We start from the raw sequence: 21,398 nt of genomic DNA, 5'->3' as shown, positions 1-21,398 counted from the left end.
TTGTCACGTTACCTGACAGAGGTCCATCACCACGCTCTCGTGGATCTTCTGCCACAAATGGGCGCGGAAAATCTGGATGAGCGAGATCTTGAGCGTGGGAATCTTGCCGTGCATGAAGATGCCGGTCAGGTCAAGCTGCACCTGGAAGCCCACGTACACCTGGGGGGGGCGGGAGGGGATGGAGGGCACACACCAGCAGTGCGATCAAGTTACCGCGAAAACCAAATCCGACCATTTTCTTTTCGATTTAAAGCTTTCGTGACTGCAGGGATTCATGTAAAAAAGTGTCGGTTTTTTCTGTTAACCGGCTCAGAAAAAAAGCCACTTTTTTCAAAATTTTACTGCTGTGGTTTTCACATCTGATGATGATTGCTTGTGTTGCAATCGAAACGTCGTGAGAATTTTATAGTTACATTTTTATTATTTTATTATTTCCCTTCTACGCGACTTTACCGAGAGAACCAAGAATACAAATCCGACCAAACGGTGACGATGCAACCCCACGCGAAAACGTGCACCGGCTGCCGGTGGACTTACGTTGGCTCGGTTGATGGTGGGCGACCACCAGAGGGTGAAGCGTCGGTTGGGGATCTGGTTGAGACCGGAGCGCTGGGCGTTGGTCAGCTTCTTGTACTTCATCGACTCCTCAAAGCCGCTCGCCTTCTCCCTGGACGGCAGCAAAAACGACTCCATTTAATAACCGACTTAGCGAGAGCAACGGTGTACACGCGCGCACACACACAGATCAAACACACAGCAGCACAGGCGTGTGGTGCAGCTGCGGCGGGTATGCGCAGAGGCAACGCGAGCGTTTACCAGAAGAGACCCTCCCAGGTGGGGAAGTATGTCCCCTTGAAGAGCGTGTGCTCCAGAATGCCCTCCACACCGCCCAGGGCTTGGATCATGTCCGTGCGGTAGTTGTTGAGGTTCCAGAGCTTGCCGTCGTGCCGCTGGTGCGTCCACCAGAAGGGGTTCTGCTTCAGCACCTGCATGAGCGATCACCCGGCGGGGCAGAGTGGTGAAGAACAGCGTACGGTTAAGATCACTCAACAATAAAAATAAAAAACAAGAGCAAAATAACTTTGCATACGAACCAACACTTTGCATCCCATACGACTCAAAATCTATTCTGACACTCGTCTACAGAATCACCGCGTTCGATAACTAGCAATCAATAGGCATTCGCAGACGCTGCACACGAGATCATTACCTGGTACTGCTTGAAGTCTGTGCGCACCCTCCAGCCCTTGTCATAGGCGAGCGTGTGCCGGTCCTTCTGGAAGAGTGTGTTGATGCGCGGGATGCCGCGGTCCCACGAGTCCTCCAAATCTTCCAGCGTCAGACGCCTGTGCAAGGTAACACCACCACAACAACCCTCGCATAAACATTTCAGGGGACATTACATCGCACTCGTGCAAACTCGCAAGTACACAGCTAAATCTACGATGCGGTCAAAACGCACGCAACTATACCCACCGACAAAAATAAAGACAATCATCCCCCGTATAGCCTGAACAGAGAGTAGGGGCAAGTGCTGTTAGTGAGCACCTATGAAGACTGGAATGGCACACAAGGGGGTGGGTGGCCAGCAACAAGCCCGGTCGCCTTTGTCTCCCTAGTGATGATGTTTACACAAAGTACCAAGTACTTATTTGAGGCTGATTCGACCTAGGAGAGGCCCAGGACCGGTTAAAATAATCGTCACTGGTAGTGGCCGTGAGCGGGACTCGATCTCGGGTCGCCGGGTTCGTAGCGCAGTGCGCTAACCGCTACACTGACACACAAACAACGCACCTGTTCTGCGCCATGGCCTCCTGCCGCTTGAGGGCGTACTCGGCCCACACGCGCTGCGAGTCGATGAACTCGCTTTCCCACGGCTGGATGTAGCGGTACAAGTTGGGGATCAGTTGGTCCTCCTCGTGACTCATGCCTGAGCGGAAATGGGTGATGCCCACATCCGTCTGCTTCGACCACCTGCCACAGACAAAGAACGCCACCAGCACGTCGTTACGTGATCGCCGCACAATTCCACAGAGTCACACGATCCACGGTCGTTTCATCTCCCGATACACACACGCACGGACAAAGAAATCTGCTCCACACCTGTTTTTGAGTGCTGGCCAACAAAAGCTCTTTGCTTGAGCCAAAGCTGAAGCAGGACTTGTAACCATTCGGTGCTAGGCAAGTAACAATTCACCCTTGCCACTGTGCAATTTGATGAAGTGACATAATTCAGCGGTTCATGGTTCAATTTCTCATTTGTACGTTTTCAGGCTGTACCAAACAGTCCCTAACATCATCCAATCCACTAACAAAAGAAACATAAAACACTACCCCACATCCCCACGCAGAGCAACCAATTCTGCCACGTCCCTGCGCTACACCGACCCACGTCCCACGGCAAAACCCAGGGCGTTCCAACGTTACGCACCTCAAATCAGACTGCGGGATGAGCACGTGCCCCATGGAGAGCATGCCCAGGCCTCCCAGCTCCTTGGGCGTGTAGAAGACGACAGGCGGGAAGCGACTGGGCATCTTGGAGTTGAGGCCGATCTTGATGCGCGTCTGGATCTTGTTCTCGCACTTGACGAGCAGGTCCAGCAGCTCCTGCGTGTTGACCACCGCTTCGCGGAAGTATGTCATCAGCCCGATCAGGGCTGTGTTCCACTTGTTCACGATCTGAGAAGAGAGAAAAACGTCCGATTGAAACATGCGCTCAGGCTGACACAAGTTCAAAGGAAACTAACAAGAGGCAGTGAGAAAAGTGCGGCTCGGCAGAAGAGCGGCATGCGAAACACAATGGTTGCGGTCAGGCACCTTGGTGAAGGTGGTGGAGCCGGAAGCCATGAGGATCTGGCGTACGCGGTTGTGGAACCGTTGCATCGACTCGTCGTCGACGCGCAGGAAGCATTGTGCCGTGCGCTCCTTTGTGATCTGTGCACAGCACACACGCGCGCAGCAGACACATGGTTAGTTTACCAAAGGGTGCGAGAGTTACTCGTCGCGGAAGGCAACGACTCATCGCACCACTTGCGACAATCCAAAAAAAGGAATAGGTAACAACACTATACGTCACAGGAGGAGAAGTTATTCAGATCGCCGGGGACCGACGTTTAGACGGATCTGTAGAATGGTCAGATTTATTAACATCTGTAGAAAACGCCACTCACATACACACAGAGCACAAACACAGCACTGGGTGGAGGGCGGTTCATTTGTCGCGTTGTATATGCGACGTTATAACCCAGTGGGCCGTGTTGATCACATGGGGGGGGGGGGGGGGGGGGGAGGAGGGGAACCTCATTCTGCAGGTTCCAGACGCCGTCGCGGTGAGTAAACTCCTCGTAGGAGGTTCGGCACTTGGGCAGGATGCGGCACTCGAAGCCGCACATGTTGAACAGCAGGTTGGGGTTGTCCTTGCTGTACACCGACACGAAGCTGTTCTCCCACAGCACCGTGGTGACGGAGCGTGGCAGTCGGTTCTTGATGTCCCAGAACACAGCCCGGCCCCTGACGCGGTGCAGAGGGAGGGAGGGAAACTCAGCGGCGCAGACAATTACAGCAAAGCGCGACGGCGTGAACTGGGGCACAAAAACCATTGGAGACAAATGTCATCGCTAAAATAAACTTACGACAATTGTCAGGAAGAATGTCTTACAATTGGGAACGAAAAGGTCTGAATTTAATATTGTATATTACAGATTATTCTGTTCCAAGGCAGTGTTAATCGAAAAGTGGCAAGTATTTTATATCGATGCAGGTGAATCACTGCCAACGGTTATGTTTTAAATTTTAATTAAGCCTTACAATTCTCCATTCCTGCAGTACGTACATTTTATTTTATACCACTGTAATGAGAGTGAAGCAAAACTTGTCACCAAAAAACTGGAAGAAGACAAACCCAAGGGTTGGGGGGACATGGGCTCGACCCATTCTGAACAGCCCTGCCACCAAAAACCTGGTCCCCTGGTCCAACGCACCGCGCTCAAAATCGCACGCGCCGAGTCGGCGAGACACTCACAGGTTGACGTCATGCTTCATGAGACGCATCCTGGCGTCGCGCGGCCAGCACTTCTTGTTGTTGTAGCCGACGATGTTTTCGTTGTTGGGGTCGGGGTGCTCCGTGAGGTAGCGCTGGATCAGGTCGCGCGCCTCTTCCGCTGTGAACCTGCAGCGAGTCGATAGCAAAAGCGCGCGGGCACGCACCGTCACCGCTCGCTCCAGAGAAACTCGCAAAGCACAAAACAAAGTCATCCTGTAGAGTAGATTTTGCAGTGCTTCCTTGCTACTTTAAGCCGTACCACACAGTTGTACTCCATTTGTACTAATATCGTGTTTTTATATTGTTTGTTGTTGTAACGTTCTTAGGCACCCCCCAACTGGACATTTGTGAAAAAGAGCTTCATAGCTCATCGGATTCCTTCAGTATAAATATTCTGATTCTTATGTATGCTGAACTTCTTTCGCACTGTACGTAGCCAACCGTGCTAATAGGTGGTGTGGAATGGATAATGAATGGCACATACATAAGAAATATATCGCTAATTCAGAACACTCTCGCACTCAATCCTATAACGCAGCACGGGTAAGAGGTGAGCGAGATGCACGTGGCTCGCACGTCTCGCACTGACCGGAAGAATATGTGGATCTTCTCGATGTATCGGCAGAAGAGGCGGATGGGGTGGGCGCACTCGGTGACCACGTCCTGGAAGGACAGGAAATCGTTGGGCATCTGCGGGGGCCCCGTCATCTCGCTGGCGCGGTGCAGGCCCAGCACCAGCAGGTCCAGCACCAGCCCGTAGTACTGCACCACGAAGGAGGCGAACTGGAGCCCGCGGATGATGCCGTACGAGTTCGTGTGGTTCATGTCCTGGCGGTAATAAAAGTCGGAAGAGAAAGAACCACGGATTAACACAACCAGGCATGTAACAGTTTGAACCTCTGCCAGCAATTTCGGCACACAATTTGGAGTCAGGATTCAACTAAAAAAAATATATAATATTTTTGCAAAGGTGTCTGATCTCCTATTTCCCTGTCTTGTTTCTTGTTTGTATACTTATAACAGCCCAACTAGAATATTTTTTTATTAAATTCAAATGGTGTAATTTCTCCGAGACTGGAGCGGTTGCACAGTAATTATAATAGCCCACTGCACTATGTATGCAGAACTTATTTCGCACCGTATGTAGCCAACAATGCTAATCGGATGTGCGGGATGACGACCCGAGTTTGATTCCTGGCCACAGCTAACAATGGTGAGCGACATCATAGCGATCCTGCCTCCACTCCCCTCCAGAACCTGGCATGGATTCACAAAGGCACCAGTGCATTTCTCCTATTTATTAATTGGAAACCCAATGACAAATGTAGGGTTGACAAATTTATTGGTGTAGGAGAGTCCCAAGTCAGCCAGAAAGCTGCATTAACAGTAGGAAGTCAAGTCACAAAGGCATGTCACAAGACATTCATGCGCACACCGCTACAATCACAGAAAGCACCGACAGTCAGCGCTCTAGTGGGTGAATGAAGAAGGTTGGCTCGTCATGGCTGGTTCAGGTTTCACGTTTATTTCGATTAGTCAGGAGAGAATTCTAGAGATTAGGAGAGTCTCGTATTTCAAGAGCGACCTGGGTCACTCATGACGACCAAAGCGAGGGCACACCTTGTAGTTGATGACGACGTTGTTCTTGGCCGTCATGTAATCGGCGATGTTGTGATCCACGATAAGGCGCAGCAGCCTGTTGAGCAGCGTCAGGTCGATCTTCTCGTACATCTTCTCGAAACGAGACTCCAGCATCACGTTGCACTCCCCTTCTGCCGTGTCCCACACATCCTGCAGGTTGTTGATGCCTGCGAAGGGCGACAGCAGCGACGGAAAGTTTTTACGCTCGCAAGGAAACAAATTGTAATGCTAAAAAGTAAATAACTACCAGGCCGATTGCTTTGTCCTTAACCCTGATTGTAGTATAATTGTGGGCTAGACCGTTGCGCAGCGGTTAGCATCATGTACTTTGAATTGGAAAGCCCAAGTTATGTTCCCAGCCAGGGCTAACATCAGTGGCGAATTATATCTGAACCGGTTCTGGGTACACCCTCTTCCACGCTCATTCCTTCACTAACCTAAACTGTTGACCAGCACGGTGAAGTATGGTGAAATAATGCAAATTACCCAAGCCGCATGGGGAGCGGCTCTCATCCAGCAGTGGACTGACAAAAGTAGGGTTGCACATGTACACGTACTACCCGGCCAACTCAATTTATCACACCATGGATGATGAAAATTACAATTACGTTGTGAAGACAATTCATAAATAATTACACAGATACAATTATAAAAAAATCACCCAGGTACAGAGGCAGGGACCACTCCCCCCCCCCCTACTCACCCTGGCACCACTTGTAGACGAGCAGAGGGGGTGGCTCCGAGTCGGACGGCTTGATCCAGGGCGGGAAGAGGCGGCGCTTGTCGGCCTCGTACCAAAGGTACTGGTCCAGGTAGGCGTCCGTGATCTTCTCCAGCGGCTCCACGTCGTACACGGGTACGAGGTGGGAGTACAGGTCCATGAACTCGATGCCCACCTGCGCCGCGAGAGATTAAAAGCGCAGGCTGCACAAACTGCTCGGCGTCTCCAAAGAGAACTGGCAGCGAGGAGACAAGCGCAGGGACCTGCAGGAGCTGCGAGTACAAAGTTACGAGGGAGGACGGGCGAGCGGCCAAGACGACGTCAACAGTTCACATTCTCACCTCCTTGAAGGCTCTCTGTGTGAGCAGGTGACGCTTGATGCGAGACAGAGCCTCGTGAGGGTTGTCGTAAGCCTGCTCGATCAGACCCAGCTCCTCGCGCTGAGACTGGTTCAGACGCGACTTCACGCTGAGCAGGGGTAGTGGGGAGGAATGTAACGACAACAAAAACAACCAGAAATTACTCTGTGCCCACTTTCAATATAAAAACATTAAACTAAAACAATTTTTTTTACCAGGTAAGGCCCACTGAACTATACAGCTTTTTCCGAAGTGACCTGGCCACAAATGAAAGTTCAACGAAGTGTTTTTATCACGTGGAAATGTATATCAGCCAAATACTCTATACGCTTGTTTCTAAATGTGGAGGGAAAAACCGGAGGATCCAGAGAAAATTACACGAGACCACGGGGAGAACACGCAGGCGACAGTGTCGGGATCGAGCCCGCAACCTCCTGTATACCAGGCGAGGTGGTTAACATATTGGCAACGTGGCACCCCCCCAGTTTTAAATCTTCCTAAGTTCCTAAGCGCCCCGACCGCGCAGTTTACGTCTCCACCGTGCGCATCGCCAGACAGCTGACATTACCTGTAGGCCTCCTTGAGCCGCTCCAGCGCCAGGATGAGCAGCTTGGTGTCGTGCTTGTACGACAGCGGAGGGAAGGGGATGGGCGAAAAGCGCCGGCTCTCCAGCCAGTGCACCGTCGTGGTGTAGATGGCCACCGCCTCCTCCGCCGTGATGTACGGTCCATCCTAACCACGCACAGGAAGTGCGAGCAGCGTTAGCGGTGCAAGTTAGCGATCTCCAGGGACAGCGTTTCGTTCATGTCTACAACATCACGCTCTAACAACCAGTGTTCTAGATTAAACTGTTTCTGTATACAACTACTGTAGCTAATGCCTCTGACAAAGTCATACTGTGTCCGATCTGGTAAGAACTTAACCAGGGTTGACCACCGTACAAAAACAGGCTGTTATCGGGCTTGCGGGGCAATGTGGTGGGCAGCAGAGGGAGTGCAGCTCCGATGTCTATGCCCTCTCCAACTTACCCAACCCGTACTCTGCCCAATGTGGAGGAAGTTCGGTCAAACAACTCCATATACTGTACCGGCCCTCATCCAGTAGAGCAGTGCCGAAAAGACATCGGCGTGAGGGCCGCCACACATATGAAACCATACGGTTTGACAGCAGCACGATGATGGGGAGTGTTTTCACATTTGTGTATTGTCGGAGGCTGCACATCAGGGGCCGCTCTAAAGGCCATCTAGGGAACGCCATTGGCCCACGGGCCTTGCAATGAAGAACACTGCAATAAAGGATTGCCAAAGGGCTGTACATACATACACATGTAGGCAGAGTAGCCAAAGCCAATCCCTCATTTAGGCACCTTGAGGTAATTGTGCTGCCGCTCCTGCTCGGCCTTGAGGTAGAGGCGAGTGAGACGGCCCAGGTTCTTCTTGCAGACGGTCTTGTCGACGGTGGCGCCGCGACGGATGCGCTCACGGTTGTAGTGCGCCGCGTTGGTCCACCAGTCCGCCTTGGCCTTCACGTAGCGCAGGATCATGCTCTCGATGGGCGCTGGCAGGCCAGGCACCTGGAGGCGGCAGGAAAGATGGGTCGCATATTAGGGACAGGGTGATAAAGTTATTTGGCTATTAGAGGAACGAGAGACGGGCTGGCATGTAATAATTACATGCCTCCCGCTGCAGTGATTGCAGGAATCGTTACAATTTGGAGTCCCGATTAAAATAATCGATATTATGGTCTTTTTTTGACTCTCCTTCATATAATGTTTCTTTTTCTATCCCTCATTGTAGTTTTGTTTATTCCATCAGCCTACTGCTTGGGAGTTAATTTGCATACATTTCAAATTGATTCTCACACACGATTCAATGTGTATATATATGTCCTGAGTGTAACAATCGATTTTCATAGAAGAATCAATATATCATTACAGTACCCTTCACGGTACATAGACCGCTGCCAGGAAAGTTGTCTTCGATCAGACTAAAGACTGCTGTGTGATGATCGTCAATTTGGTATGCTCGTGTTGCATTTTCATGCGTGCTAAACCCTTACAACACATATGTGCAGGCGCCCAACAAACGGCCATCGGTCTCGGGAGCATCTCATAGCAAGTGGCGAGAAGGTGGAATGAAGAGGCCGAATGAACGTAATCACGTGGCGATCGAGCGGTCGAAGAGAGACAAGAAACAGACGGTGCCCGTTCTCACAGCGCGGAACATACCGCACGGCGAGTGTTACCTTCCACGGGATGTTGGCCTTCCAGCAGCGCCAGGCCTCGCCCAGGTGCTGCAGGATGGTGCGCGCCTTGTTCTGTTTGATGCCCTCAGGCATCATGTCCAGGATGTCGTGCATGACCGCGGCGCGCAGCTCCAGGTCGAAGTGCGACTCCACGCGCTGTTTCGTCACCGTCTTGGCAACGCCCTTGGAGTGTCGCCCTGCGAGCAACCGGCAGAGAACAAGCGGCGAGCAAAGTTAACGCCCGGTTAGTGCAAGTACAAAAGTAGTAATCACGACTATTCCATACGAGACGGCGTTGAACATTTTGCGCCGATGGTGGAATATATGCGATAATTGGTTTTGCAGAACGAAGAGACGACACTTTTAGGATATTTACCCTCGAACTGTCGGGCGAGCAGGTTTCCCAGCCACCTCTCCAGCAGCGGGGTGATGCCGCGCATGAAGAACAACCACACGCGCCACCCTGGTGCCCAGAAGCCGCACCCAGGGCCCTTTCCCACTGGACCCTGAATACACATACACAGGGACACACGCAGCGATACACACACACACCATTACGGATACCACCTATCACAAATATGCAAGGCAAAGGTCACAACGGATATTGGTTTACATTGATATATTGAAGAAAATGTACGATTATGTGCAAGGCACAATTAATTTCAGCCGGGTGCGTCCGGCTATGGCTACTAGTCACATGGCATCTACTCCAGTCTAATAGCTTCCTAGAACATATTCAGTGGCGGCTCAGGACTGGTTGTTGTTTTTTCCAGACAATACAGTTATTTATATTATATGTCATATTCATGAATAACTCCAAGGGAAACAATAGCCTATGCACCACTGGTGCCTTGCAGAAGGCCACATCCATACATACAATGAATTGACACCATTGTATGTAGCACTTCTTTCGCTCCCTACGAAGCCAACCGTGCTAAACGGAGGTGCGGGGGGGGGGAAGGACATCACTAATTCAGCAGTAGATTGACACCATTCACAGAGGACGGCGCATCCTCTGCCCATGTGGGCGCGCATAGCATCCCCGTGCTCACCGTGTTGAAGCGGTAGTAGATGAGGTGCTTGAGGTCCTTGCACATGCGGATCTGCCGCATCAGCTTGTACTTGTAGCGGTACATGCCGGTCAGCTGGCCCACGTGGGCGAAGATGTACTGCAGGCCGTCCGCCAGCTGAGTGAGAAGGGAGTGGTGGCTCTGGGTTAAACAGGAACGCGATCGTCTCTTTATAGTACACGTTCGAAAAAGTCCATTTGGCACGTTTTGGCATACGTGTGCCTATGCCCTAATCACCTGAAGCATGCCAGATTCTGCGAGTCCTCGGAAGGTGAGCAGGATGGAGCCTGGATAGTGTTTGAACAGGTGACAACCGTAGACATAAATAGGGTGGAGGAGACATTGTGGAGAGGAGATGGCAGTGCAACAGCATCCACTGTTGTTCTGTATTGCCCCCACAGTCACCAATCCGCACCAATCAGCGTGAAGTAATGTCAAATAACTCTCACAGCCCACACGGTGTTGCAGTAGTTTGACAAACCAGGCTGTAAACAGGCATGCACATGGCTTACTTGCACGCGCACTCAAAATGGTACGGAGCGGCGACTCTAGGCGAGGAGGAACGAACCTGGAAGGCGTCCACGTTGCCGAGGCGGTACTGCACGTGGCTGTCCACGATCAGCTTGGTGAGACGCAGGACCTCACGGCACAGATGGAACGCATTGCCAAAACGAGACTTCTTTCTCTCCTGCAAAAACAAAACAGGAGCACGAGGCAAAAATCAGCAATGCCAAAACTTGACCGCGAGTAGATTGTGAAAGCTTTAAACACGAGTGCAGTCGTCTAAACAAACAGCTACTTGGGATATAATTTTTCCTGAACGAAGAATGCAATGCAGTGGGACGATTAGGGAAACCGTGCGCGCACCTTGGTGGTGAGCGTCTTGACGGGCTTGAGGTTGAAGTTGTAGTCCAGATGGAGGTAGTTGAGGTTCTTGCGGTGGATGAGCAGGTTGAGCATGTTGTAGCCCTGCCTGCACACCTGCAGACCCACCTCCACCCAGTCCAGCTTGGTCGACTGGAAAAACTTGGTCGCCTTGAACGAGCGGAAGAGGTACCTGAAACAGCAAGGCGAGTAAAGAAACACCCGCTGATACCCTGAATCGACATCGGTCAAGATCAATCCATCACAAGGTGACGGCCTCCCTTTCAAGCCGTCGGCTTCTTGTCACGGTCTAGCAATGTAACAATCCATCTAGCCCAGGGGTTGGCAACCTGCGGCTCTATACGGACTGCTTCGTGACGTTATGCATGTATTCCCAGTGTATTGCGGCTCTTGAAATAAAGAGTTTTGTACCGAATTCGAAGAAAATGGCTCTTAGTTATTTGAGTTGCCGACCCCTGATCTAACACCTGCAAACAAGCAGGCTTCATCGCCTCCCATCACCGTGGTGGACATACTTTCAGGCATGTCCCAACCATTGGCTGCCACTGTCATTAGTCTCGGCCAAAAGCCACAATCTCTTCGAACGACGTATCCTGCCCAAGTCCACATATCCCAACAATGTCTGTCTTGTGTATGTTCTACGATCCACGTGTTCCTGTCTCTCAGTGTTCCCCTTAATCTCTATCAGCAATTCTAAGCATGCACCTTTCCGCGTTTCTTTAAAGACTTCTTGTTTTCTTTGTCAATAATCCACATCTCAAAGCAGGTCACGTAAACAGCGAGTAAACAATCTCTTATCTCCGCACCTTGGCATATTGCTTTTTCACTAAAAAGCCCCGTGTTGAAAAAAAAAAGCACAACAACCTGCTACTCTGAATGTGCCGGCAAAAAACAAATAACTCCCAAGACTTTGCGGGTCGCGCACTTGCTTACCTCTTCTTCTGAGCTTTGGGTGGCTTGTGCTTGAGTGCGTTGAGCACGTAGTACTTGAGAAGCTTCTGGTAGGAAACCCTCACCTTCACGGGCTGCCCAGCGGGGCAGTGCTCTCGGTACCTGCGGGCGACCAGACGTGAAATGGTTTACGGCGACGTTTCAGCGAACTGGCCTTCTACACGATACGACGTGGCCATCGTTCAGTCATTTCATATTTGTCACATGGTGTGCATTCGAATAGCACTTAGACATCGGTCATCATGAACGGCCACGGCAAAACCCACGCAGAGAAAAAAAGGTACGTGCATAACGCGTGTATTATTAGCATACTTGGGTTTTCCATCCTCGTTTAACACGAAAGGAATATCAAAATGCAATCTTGCCAAGCAGTAGTCACGTCGGCACAACCTTTAGGCACACTTATTTACCCAATCCATCTCCTGATGTCATAAATAACAATTCTGTGTCGAGATTCAATTCATGAAATTTGTTTTTACCATTGCGGTGGATGTAGAATCTCAAGTGACTATACTGTTTCATGGGACCTCCTTTGCCAGTACCAAAATATAAAAATAGGTTTTTCCGCTTTTTTCTGGCAACAAAACTGAAACCTTTTTGCAAGGAATCATGTCTGCATTAACCACAATACTTGTGGTCAGAATGCAAACAAAAAACGCTCTGATAATATATGCATTGGCATGATTCTTTGCTAAAAGGTTTCAGTTTTGTTGCCAGAAAAAAGTGTAAAAACCTATTCTTAGACTATAGTGTTTACATTATGAGACCTCCTTTGCCAGTAACAAGATATAGGAATAGGTTTTACCCTTTTAACAGGCACAAAAACTGACACCTTTATTCAAGGCATCATGTTTGCAATAACCACAACACAAGCAGTCAAAATCCAAATAAAAAAGACAACTCTGATAATAATATGCACTGTCCTTGAATTTGATTGGTCTACACCCGAGACGGCTTTTGGTTATTGCAAACATGCCTTAAATAAAGGTGTCAGTTTTTGTGCCAGTTAAAAGGGTAAAACCTATTCCTATACTATAATGTTTGTTAACCAATTACAAACACATACAAATAAAAACTATATTTTTACACACACGCGCACACGATTCCATATATGTAATGCGGCCGTAAAAATCTATTTCAAATGGCCGCGTAGACTATTCTTAACGATTACTCTGCACGCAAACAGTACCGTAGGACGACACGCTAACGAGCAGTAACGACACGACGCAATACGTGGGGGGTCGGAAACGTGCCAGGTTTTGACGAGAGGGACATCCACGGCGCGGCGCATACGCCCCGAGCGCAGGTTGAAGGGGCGCGGGGCCCACAGCAGCGCGATGCCGTTGGCCGTGTTGTCAGAGTACAGCGGCGTCTCCTTCAGCAGCGGCTCCACAAAATCCGGCAACTCAAAGTCCTCTTCGTCGTCCAGCACGGGGTCTAGGTTCTGCGGGCCGGGACAAGACAACGGTTATTGTGACTGCTGCCGGGAGTAAACGTTGGTGATGGTCAACCAATAGGGCTGCTGGCTGAAGGCGAGACAGAGTGAAGAACGGTCAAGGTACCTTAGTGGCATGCCTGTGCGAGATCGGGTTGATCAGAGGATCAAAGTAGAAGGCGGGCAAGTCCGGGTCTTCCGTCTTGATGAACACCACATTAGGTGTGTGGTACCTGCACGGAAATAGAATACAGAGCTGCAGCCTCAATCTAAAAGCATTACAGGGCTACAATCTGTTATCAAAAAAATTCCATCAGCCAGAAACACACACCTGGCCACCTTCCAAGTATTACTAAAGTTTTAGCTTTGCGATTTCTACAATGCCTTCAGAAAGCAAATGTGAAACACCCCTCTTTAATATAACTTATAACATAAATCACTTGTTCCATATGCTGTCCACCATTTTCAAAGCAGACACTGGGAGTGTTCTGTGCATATTTGTTTTGATTCATTATAATGTATAAAAAGTATTATGTATACAAAAGGCATGTGCCAATTTGTCTATGTATGTTCAACGTCTTTCGCACCGTACACAGCCAACCGTGATTCAAACCCCACATACACTTAAAAAAAAAATCTACTCCAATGCATATCACGAGAGAAACAAATAATTTACAACTCGAACATCATTGCACAACTAATACATAATTGAACGTGCATATAATGAGACACTGGCACAAGATAGTTGTTTGCAGCCTACATCTCCGAGCGTACCAGGTGAGGTGCACGTGGTGCGGCAGGTTGTTGTAGAGGTAGGGGAACGCGATCTTGTACTCGGTGCGGACCTGTTGCCGAATGATGATCTTGTTGATGTCATTAAACTCGTTCCAATCCTCGTCCCTGTTACAAAAAAAGGGGATCAGAAAATGTTTTCGGAGATTACATCAACCGTACAGCGCAAACACGGACGTAACCTTTGCCACGGTTTCACCACACCATGTAGCCTGCAAGCAAGTGGTTAAGAGTTAAAATCCTATTTGGGATGAGTACAACTTTGTGGGAGGCCAACAGTGGCTGTCCAGTGGTCAGATTGGCTCCCATCATAGATACGTGGCATTTACACCACTGGCTCAGAGCTATAAACATGAGATAAAAACTGCTCCATGCTCATTTTATCAGGAAACGACTCTTAATTTGTTGATACATCTTTTTCTGTATGTGTTAACCCTTCAACCCGACCTTTCGTCATTCACTCCACGTTAATACGGATGTTTACAAAAAAATCCAACTTAATTTTTAAATCAACTTAAAGTCATAAGTACCATAACACTAATTTAATAAGGTGTCCACACAACTCACTGCAGGTTGACGTCACGCACAAGTGGCTCAAACTTGGGCCCTCCAGGGATGGCCAGGTTCAGAGCCTTGGAGGTGAAGAATGCCTTCAAGTCGAACAGGTAGAAATAGTTTCCGTCCACTAGATCGGTGAGAAGCTGGTTGGCGAGCCGGTACAGCGTCGACATGATGGGGAGTGTGAACTGCCACCGCCGGTACGTGGTGCCATTCACAAACCTGATGGGGGGACGACGACGACACACAGCACCACAGAAAGTGTTTAGCCACGTAAGTATTCACACAACACAAACGTTTCTCCACATCAGCTACAACTATGAGCAGCCAAAGGAAACCATGAAACGAGAAAAAAAACAAACAGCCCTGATCTTGTAATCAAGCGCAGTGTTTGTGCTTCCCTTAAAAGTTTGAAGCCTCCTTGTACTTTGAAATCGTGCTCATGCACTGTGTAAGATGGTTCTTGTGACATCCCTGCATGACGATTTGCAAGTGAAATCAGTGTCTTTACTAGTGCGACGTTAACCCATGCTTACACTTAGTTTTAAAGTCTCCATTTTTCCGAACGGGGCTTACAACTTGTGCAATATAGTATGGGACACAGCCAAGCTACGCACCGACAAAATAATGGCCGAGTGTTTTGCGTTTTGTCATCTGTTAATGTGCCATTCTCGCACGGCGGGGACATACTTGCGGCTGTCCCTTAGTGGCTGATGGTCGTAGAACCATTCCCTCACGGCAGAGTCCTCCTCCATGTCCAGCTCCATCTGCACGGCCTCCAGTGGCTCCACGTCCATCACGTTATCTGCGTAGTCCAGCGGCGGCTCCTCGTCGTCGAACGGCGGGAAGCGCATGCGCTTGAAGTGCCGTCGATCGCGCTTCTCGCGCCGCATCATGATCCACATCGTGCTGCACGCAAACACGTCAGCGCACGTGCAGTTCAAAAGACCACAATCCGAACCGACTGCGAGTAAATTTGAATGTCTGAACGGTGTGGATATGCTGCCGCTAGAGATTATGGAGCCCGCTGCCGGCCATTCTGGAAGAGGAACTTGAAGTTTCAGATTTCTGGCGTTCATATTTCTCAGGTAAAGGTAATGCATAGTACGTGAACGCTTCACGCTAAAGTTTAAACTTGCCTATAATTATCATAACGAGATCGATTCTTTTTGATGCACGATTCAATGCATACATCATGAGCATATCAATTTCAATGACTCGTCATGTGCCCAATTATCACGATTTTTGGCAGTCCTGCTAACGACGCGAGGCCGACTCATTCAGCCGTGCTCAGAGCAGTGGTCATCAGCACGCGTGTGTTCACTCACCCCCACTGTGAGATGTAGACGGGCTCGATGATCCAGGGGATTTCGTTGATGAAGGAGATGGCGCCTGTGATGTGGTAGAGCACCGACACATCACGTAGCTGCTCCCACGGCATGGGCATGTTCTCCAGTAGCTTGAGCACCGCGTGCGGCATGTACTTGAGGGCGCTGCAACAGGACACGCCACCACACTACTGTAGGGTTTCCAAAATCCCAATCCTCACATCCAACCACGTTTACCAATCTTCATTAAAATAAATTCCCTCCACAAATTGACAAACCTTTGACAATTCCCTTCCACGGCCAACATCGGTGCCAAGTGAGATTTCAACCGGTCCGGGATCCCCACCTTTCATCAATCCTCAGCGATAAAAATCAAGTGCTCAAACCTACTTGACTGAAAATATCAGGCCTTCATGCAGAAGCGGATTGTCATGCGTCTGCTAGAATTTTGTGTTTATCTCAAATCGTGCTTAAATTAACTTGTATATTCAGTTCATATTTTTCCTTTGCTCTTTCGCAGTTTGTTATTTAGTAACATCTTGGTAGAGATACGTTTTTGTCTCAATGGGCATTCATCTGCTTATAAAGGACTCCATTCATTGGATGATTGCACTTTTGATTATAAAGGTCCCATGATAAGACCAACTTTGAGTGTACATCGCAGGCCAACAATGCCTTGCCAGTCATCACTCGGGACTCACCCAAGGTACACGCGCTTGTCGTGGCGGAACTTGCGGTTGGTCATGTCGCCGTGATCGCGGATGATCTTCCGCACGTGCTCCGGAGGCATGTCCTCCTTCTGCATGTCAACGAAGCCGAACTTTCGCTTCTCCGAGTAGCGCTTCGTCTGCAGCTGCTGCCATTTTCGGGCTGATACAAAGCGAGGCGGGGAAAATAAGACACGTGCAGGCTGTTTGATACACTGCAATGTCGTTGGACCCCACTGCTCAAGGGAAACAAACATGCTCAAGGGGCTGAGTGTGGTTTATTATACATATCTAAAGCAAAGGCCTCCTTACATTTTTTAACCAAACGAGACAAACGTGTTTTTGGATGAGACAACCCAACTGCACCGATGTCCTAGTAAGGAGAGTCCTAACCTAGTTCAGTTTTAATAAAGTGTTCAGGATCATCATAAAAGAGAGTTCAGCGTTGGAGCTAACCCTAACCCTTAAACCCGTTTTTTTTGTTGCATTGGAGCTGTTATAAAATGTTGCATCCAAAACTGTTGCAACTTCTGCTGCTGCGGCAACTTCTGCTACAGCTTCTACTCTTGCTGCTCCTACTACGTCTGCTGTTCCTACTACTCCTGCTGCTCCTACTACTCCTGCTGCTCCTACTACTCCTGCTGCCCCTACTACTCCTGCTGCCCCTACTACTCCTGCTGCTCCTACTATTCCTGCTGCTCCTACTACTCCTGCTGCTCCAACTACTTCTGCTGCTCCTACTACTGCTGCTGCTCCTACTACTCCTGCTGCTCCTACTCCTGCTGCTCCTACTACTTCTGCTGCTCCTACTACTCCTGCTGCCCCTACTACTTCTGCTGCTCCTACTCCTGCTGCTCCTACTACTCCTGCTGCTCCTACTCCTACTACTTCTGCTGCTCCTACTACTGCTGCTGCTCCTACTACTCCTACTACTCCTGCTGCTCCTACTACTTCTGCTGCTCCTACTACTGCTGCTGCTCCTACTACTCCTACTACTTCTGCTGCTCATACTCCTGCTGCTCCTACTACTTCTGCTGCTCCTACTACTCCTGCTCCAACTACTTCTGCTGCTCCTACTACTCCTACTGCTCCTGCTGCTCCTACTACTCCTGCTGCTCCTACTACTTCTGCTGCCCCTACTACTTCTGCTGCTCTTACTACTCCTACTACTCCTGCTGCTCCTACTGCTCCTACTACTTCTGCTGCTCTTACTACTCCTACTACTTCTGCTGCTCTTACTACTCCTACTACTCCTGCTGCTCCTACTGCTCCTACTACTTCTGCTGCCCCTACTACTTCTGCTGCTCCTACTACTCCTGCTGCTCCTACTACTCCTGCTGCTCCTACTACTCCTACTCCTGCTGCTCCTACTACTCCTGCTGCTCCTACTCCTGCTCCTACTACTCCTGCTGCTCCAACTACTTCTGCTGCTCCTACTACTTCTGCTGCCGCCTGCCATGCTTACAGCTGTTACTGCTGTTGCCGCTACTACGATGACTGTGGCGGCGGCTGCTGCTTTAACTCAGACTGAAACTACAACTACACCCACCAGATCAGCGGCAGACTGAGCGGCTCTCGATCGCAAGGTTGCGAATTCAAATCCTGTTTGGGGGGTGGGGGGGGTTTACTCAGCACAAAATCCCCCTCTCCCATGGGGGTCGATACATTAATAACTAGTTTGCTTAGTCAACAGTGATTGTCCCATATTAGAGACTCGCCCTCCCACCCGTTCCCCGCCATAGGAACGTGGAATTTCCACCAGTGGCTCGGGGCTGTAAATCGGGAACCAGCGGCTCACCCTTCTCCTGTAGCTGCTCTTCGCTCATGAACTCTGTGGCGTTGCCTGGCCCAGGTACCTGGCCTCGCACTCCGGCGAAGCCGAAACCCGCCATGGTCACCTCGGCTCTATCACAGAAACAATAAAACAACGCGTTAGCAATACATTCGTAAACTTAAACAGCAGGGCATCGCAAAGAGATACTGGCGTTGTCTTCGCTAAATGAAATACCGCGCAATTGACGCTACTTTGGCAGTCGTGCACGAGCGCAAATGACAAAAAACAATCGTCAATAACGCTGCCTCAAGTGTAAAACACGTTATATAATCGGCGACGTTTCGAGCCATGCACGCTGATCAGCCATGCGTGTCCAGAGGAATCGCGCGGGAGGCCAGGCGAAACTTCACAAACGCCAGTTTAACAAAAAAATAATAATAAACTCCGCTTCGCCTGCGTAATCGGCACTTATTAAAACGAAGCCAAAAACCAAACGAAGAATGTGGACGACTCCCGTAGTCGCATTCGCTGAGTCTCTTTTGAAGACGCGGCTTTTGCCACGCAGCTCCCGAGGAGACGGAGCGGCGAGGCCCGACGTCTCGAGCGACGTGCCCAGGCGAGGGCCCTGCGGGCCCCAGGCCTGGCCACTTCCAACCCCGGGACGGGTGCGTGCCGCCCCGCCGCCGCTACCGCTGCTGCTGGCGAGTGGACGCACCGGGAGCCCTGCAGAACCCGCTCGCCCGCCTTCGCAGAGCCGCTCACCGGGGGTTGAGAGGCGAACTTCTCTGCACCGCCGCGGAGGATCAAACTCGAGCCGAGTCGCCCAACATCGTGGGGCACCGCGACACAAGATGGCGAGCGGGGGGGTGGGGGGCGGGGGCCTCTCGCCCCCCCCTCGCCCCTCCCTCTCACCCCCCCTCGCCCCTCCCATCGACGACGAACGACTTGTCGGCGGCCATCTTACCTAGGGGTATTTAATAGTTTCATAGTTTAGTTTAATAAGTAAGAGTGACATTAAACCCACAAGAATAGGTGGTTTTGATCCTTTTCTGGCGATAAAACGGTCATGTTAAGATGTTAAAACATCAAACTGAAACCTTTTTGCGAGGAATCATGTCTGCGTTAACCGCGTATACTTGTGGTGAACATGTTAACAACAAAAACATGCTCTGGTAGTATATGATGATGATGATGCATTGTGTTTTAAACTGATTGGTCCACACCAGAGACAGCTTTCTTTAGAGGCTCGTCTCAAACGGCGTTAGACCAGAGGGCAACGCCAAAAGGCGAACAGCACAAAGACAATGCCACTAGCAGGACATTGAGAGTTCGGGGTGAGCAGAGACGAGGCTCTAAAGAAAAGTTGTCTCTGGTGTGGGCCAATCAGTTTCAAAGACAATGCATCATTTACTATCAGAGCGTGTATTTTTTTTGTTTGCATGTTCACCACAAGTATATCTGGTTAATGCAGATATGATTCCTTGTAAAAATGTTTAAGTTTGGTGTGTTAACATCTTAACACAACTGTTTTGTTGCCAGAAAGGGTCAAACCTATTATTGTATTTTTATACTGGCACGGGAGGTCCCGTCAATAAATGTAACTGCTACAGCGATGTACATTAATATATACAGTACTATATGTTCATATCAGATGGGGCATATTAATAGCCCTTTTGTCAATACACTGTTGAATAAAAGACTTTCCCACACTCTCATTTGTGGGGGTTTTTTGACCATACTTCACCGTGCTAGTCGGTTCTGTTTTGTGAAGGGGAGCAGCCTAGGGGCGGTTCGTAAATCGTTATATAATGCCGTATTAAAAAAAAAAACAAATATATAGAGAACTTGGTTACTGGCAAAGGAGGTCTAATGATGTAGATGCTCACCCCGATCCCTCGTTACTTTGATAGTGCATTGTCTTTGAGCTGTGTGACGACTTTTGGCGTCATCTGGTCGAGCACCAATTGGGTCGAGGCTCAAAAGAAAGCCGTCTCTGGTGTGGACCAATCAGTTTCAAGGACAATGCATATATTATCAAAGTATGATTTTTTTGCATTTTGACTGCAGGTATTGTGGTTAATGCAGACATTAATCCTCGTAAAAAGGTTTCAGTTTTGTTGCCAGAAAAAAAGGGGAAAACCCCTATTATTACATTTTGGTACTGGCAAAGGAGGTCTAATGATGATGAGATAAAACTTATCATTAATTGCCAATCTCGGCTCGAGGTGCGTTTACAAAAAAACCCCGCGGGCATCTTTGTAAGGGAAGCAGACGGCCAGCCAATGAAGCCCATTCATCATCATCATCACCATGATCCATCTCGCAGGTGTCCACTGCACAGCTCGTAAATTGTTTTCCACTTTCCTCTCTCTGTATTTCGGTGCCAATATGGGCTACAGTAGTGGCCACATCTTTCTGCCAGGTCCATGCGGAGTACAGCTGTTTCAATACGGGCGACACAAACAAAGTATGTGTCTGACCTTGCGATGAGCTCTTTGTGGGATGGACGTTGTGATTTATAAGGGGCACGGGGTGATCAATAAGGTCTGAATTGGTCTGTAATAAGGTTGGCAGCACTGATAAGGGGTTAACAGCTGTGTAGAAGACAAACCTGACGATGGCAGGCAGTGATGAGAAGGACACTTGGCACTATTTGGACACATGTTTAAGGATGGACAACGGGAACATTTAAAGTGCGGTTCGGAATAATGGAAGGAAGGAACAGAAAGATGTGTTCACTGCTCGAGCGCATATTGGCACCACAATACAGAGAGAGGAAAGTGGGAAAACAATTTACGAGACGTGCAGTGGCCACCTACTGGATGGATCGTGATGATGATGATGATCGGGCTTCATTTGCTGGCCGTTCGCTCCCCTTACAAAGATGCCCG

At 49.5% G+C, this 21,398-nt stretch overlaps 1 protein-coding gene across 2 annotated transcripts in view; it reads right to left on the bottom strand.

Annotated features, from left to right (window-relative positions):
- PRPF8 (pre-mRNA processing factor 8) overlaps positions 1–19,400 on the bottom strand; it is a 28,327-nt gene extending 8,927 nt beyond the window's left edge. Inside the window, exons 1-30 of one of the 2 annotated variants that reach the window (XM_032947438.2) lie at positions 19,270–19,400; positions 18,532–18,638; positions 16,728–16,896; positions 16,027–16,191; positions 15,389–15,607; positions 14,708–14,920; positions 14,123–14,248; positions 13,476–13,581; positions 13,167–13,357; positions 11,896–12,015; positions 10,945–11,134; positions 10,646–10,765; positions 10,060–10,194; positions 9,384–9,513; positions 9,008–9,204; positions 8,130–8,336; positions 7,332–7,495; positions 6,746–6,872; positions 6,387–6,579; positions 5,663–5,850; positions 4,632–4,870; positions 4,022–4,168; positions 3,300–3,510; positions 2,818–2,934; positions 2,432–2,679; positions 1,795–1,974; positions 1,211–1,346; positions 817–986; positions 538–667; positions 13–159 (exon numbers count right to left, since the gene is read on the bottom strand). In XM_032947438.2, the coding sequence (XP_032803329.1) occupies positions 13–159; positions 538–667; positions 817–986; positions 1,211–1,346; positions 1,795–1,974; positions 2,432–2,679; positions 2,818–2,934; positions 3,300–3,510; positions 4,022–4,168; positions 4,632–4,870; positions 5,663–5,850; positions 6,387–6,579; positions 6,746–6,872; positions 7,332–7,495; positions 8,130–8,336; positions 9,008–9,204; positions 9,384–9,513; positions 10,060–10,194; positions 10,646–10,765; positions 10,945–11,134; positions 11,896–12,015; positions 13,167–13,357; positions 13,476–13,581; positions 14,123–14,248; positions 14,708–14,920; positions 15,389–15,607; positions 16,027–16,191; positions 16,728–16,896; positions 18,532–18,625 (4,779 nt within the window). In that variant the 5' untranslated portion in view covers positions 18,626–18,638; positions 19,270–19,400. Of the gene's footprint in view, positions 1–12; positions 160–537; positions 668–816; positions 987–1,210; positions 1,347–1,794; positions 1,975–2,431; positions 2,680–2,817; positions 2,935–3,299; positions 3,511–4,021; positions 4,169–4,631; positions 4,871–5,662; positions 5,851–6,386; positions 6,580–6,745; positions 6,873–7,331; positions 7,496–8,129; positions 8,337–9,007; positions 9,205–9,383; positions 9,514–10,059; positions 10,195–10,645; positions 10,766–10,944; positions 11,135–11,895; positions 12,016–13,166; positions 13,358–13,475; positions 13,582–14,122; positions 14,249–14,707; positions 14,921–15,388; positions 15,608–16,026; positions 16,192–16,727; positions 16,897–18,531; positions 18,639–19,222 lie in introns of both variants that reach the window. The other variant, XM_032947439.2, reaches the window with a different exon arrangement.
- Positions 19,401–21,398: the final 1,998 nt, after the last annotated feature.

The sequence above is a fragment of the Petromyzon marinus genome, chromosome 5 (assembly GCF_048934315.1).
Source record: "Petromyzon marinus isolate PM22_M1 ecotype Great Lakes invasive population chromosome 5, UKy_Petmar_22M1.pri1.0, whole genome shotgun sequence".
Lineage (NCBI taxonomy): Eukaryota > Metazoa > Chordata > Hyperoartia > Petromyzontiformes > Petromyzontidae > Petromyzon > Petromyzon marinus.
This window is presented reverse-complemented; position numbering and strand designations above follow the sequence as displayed.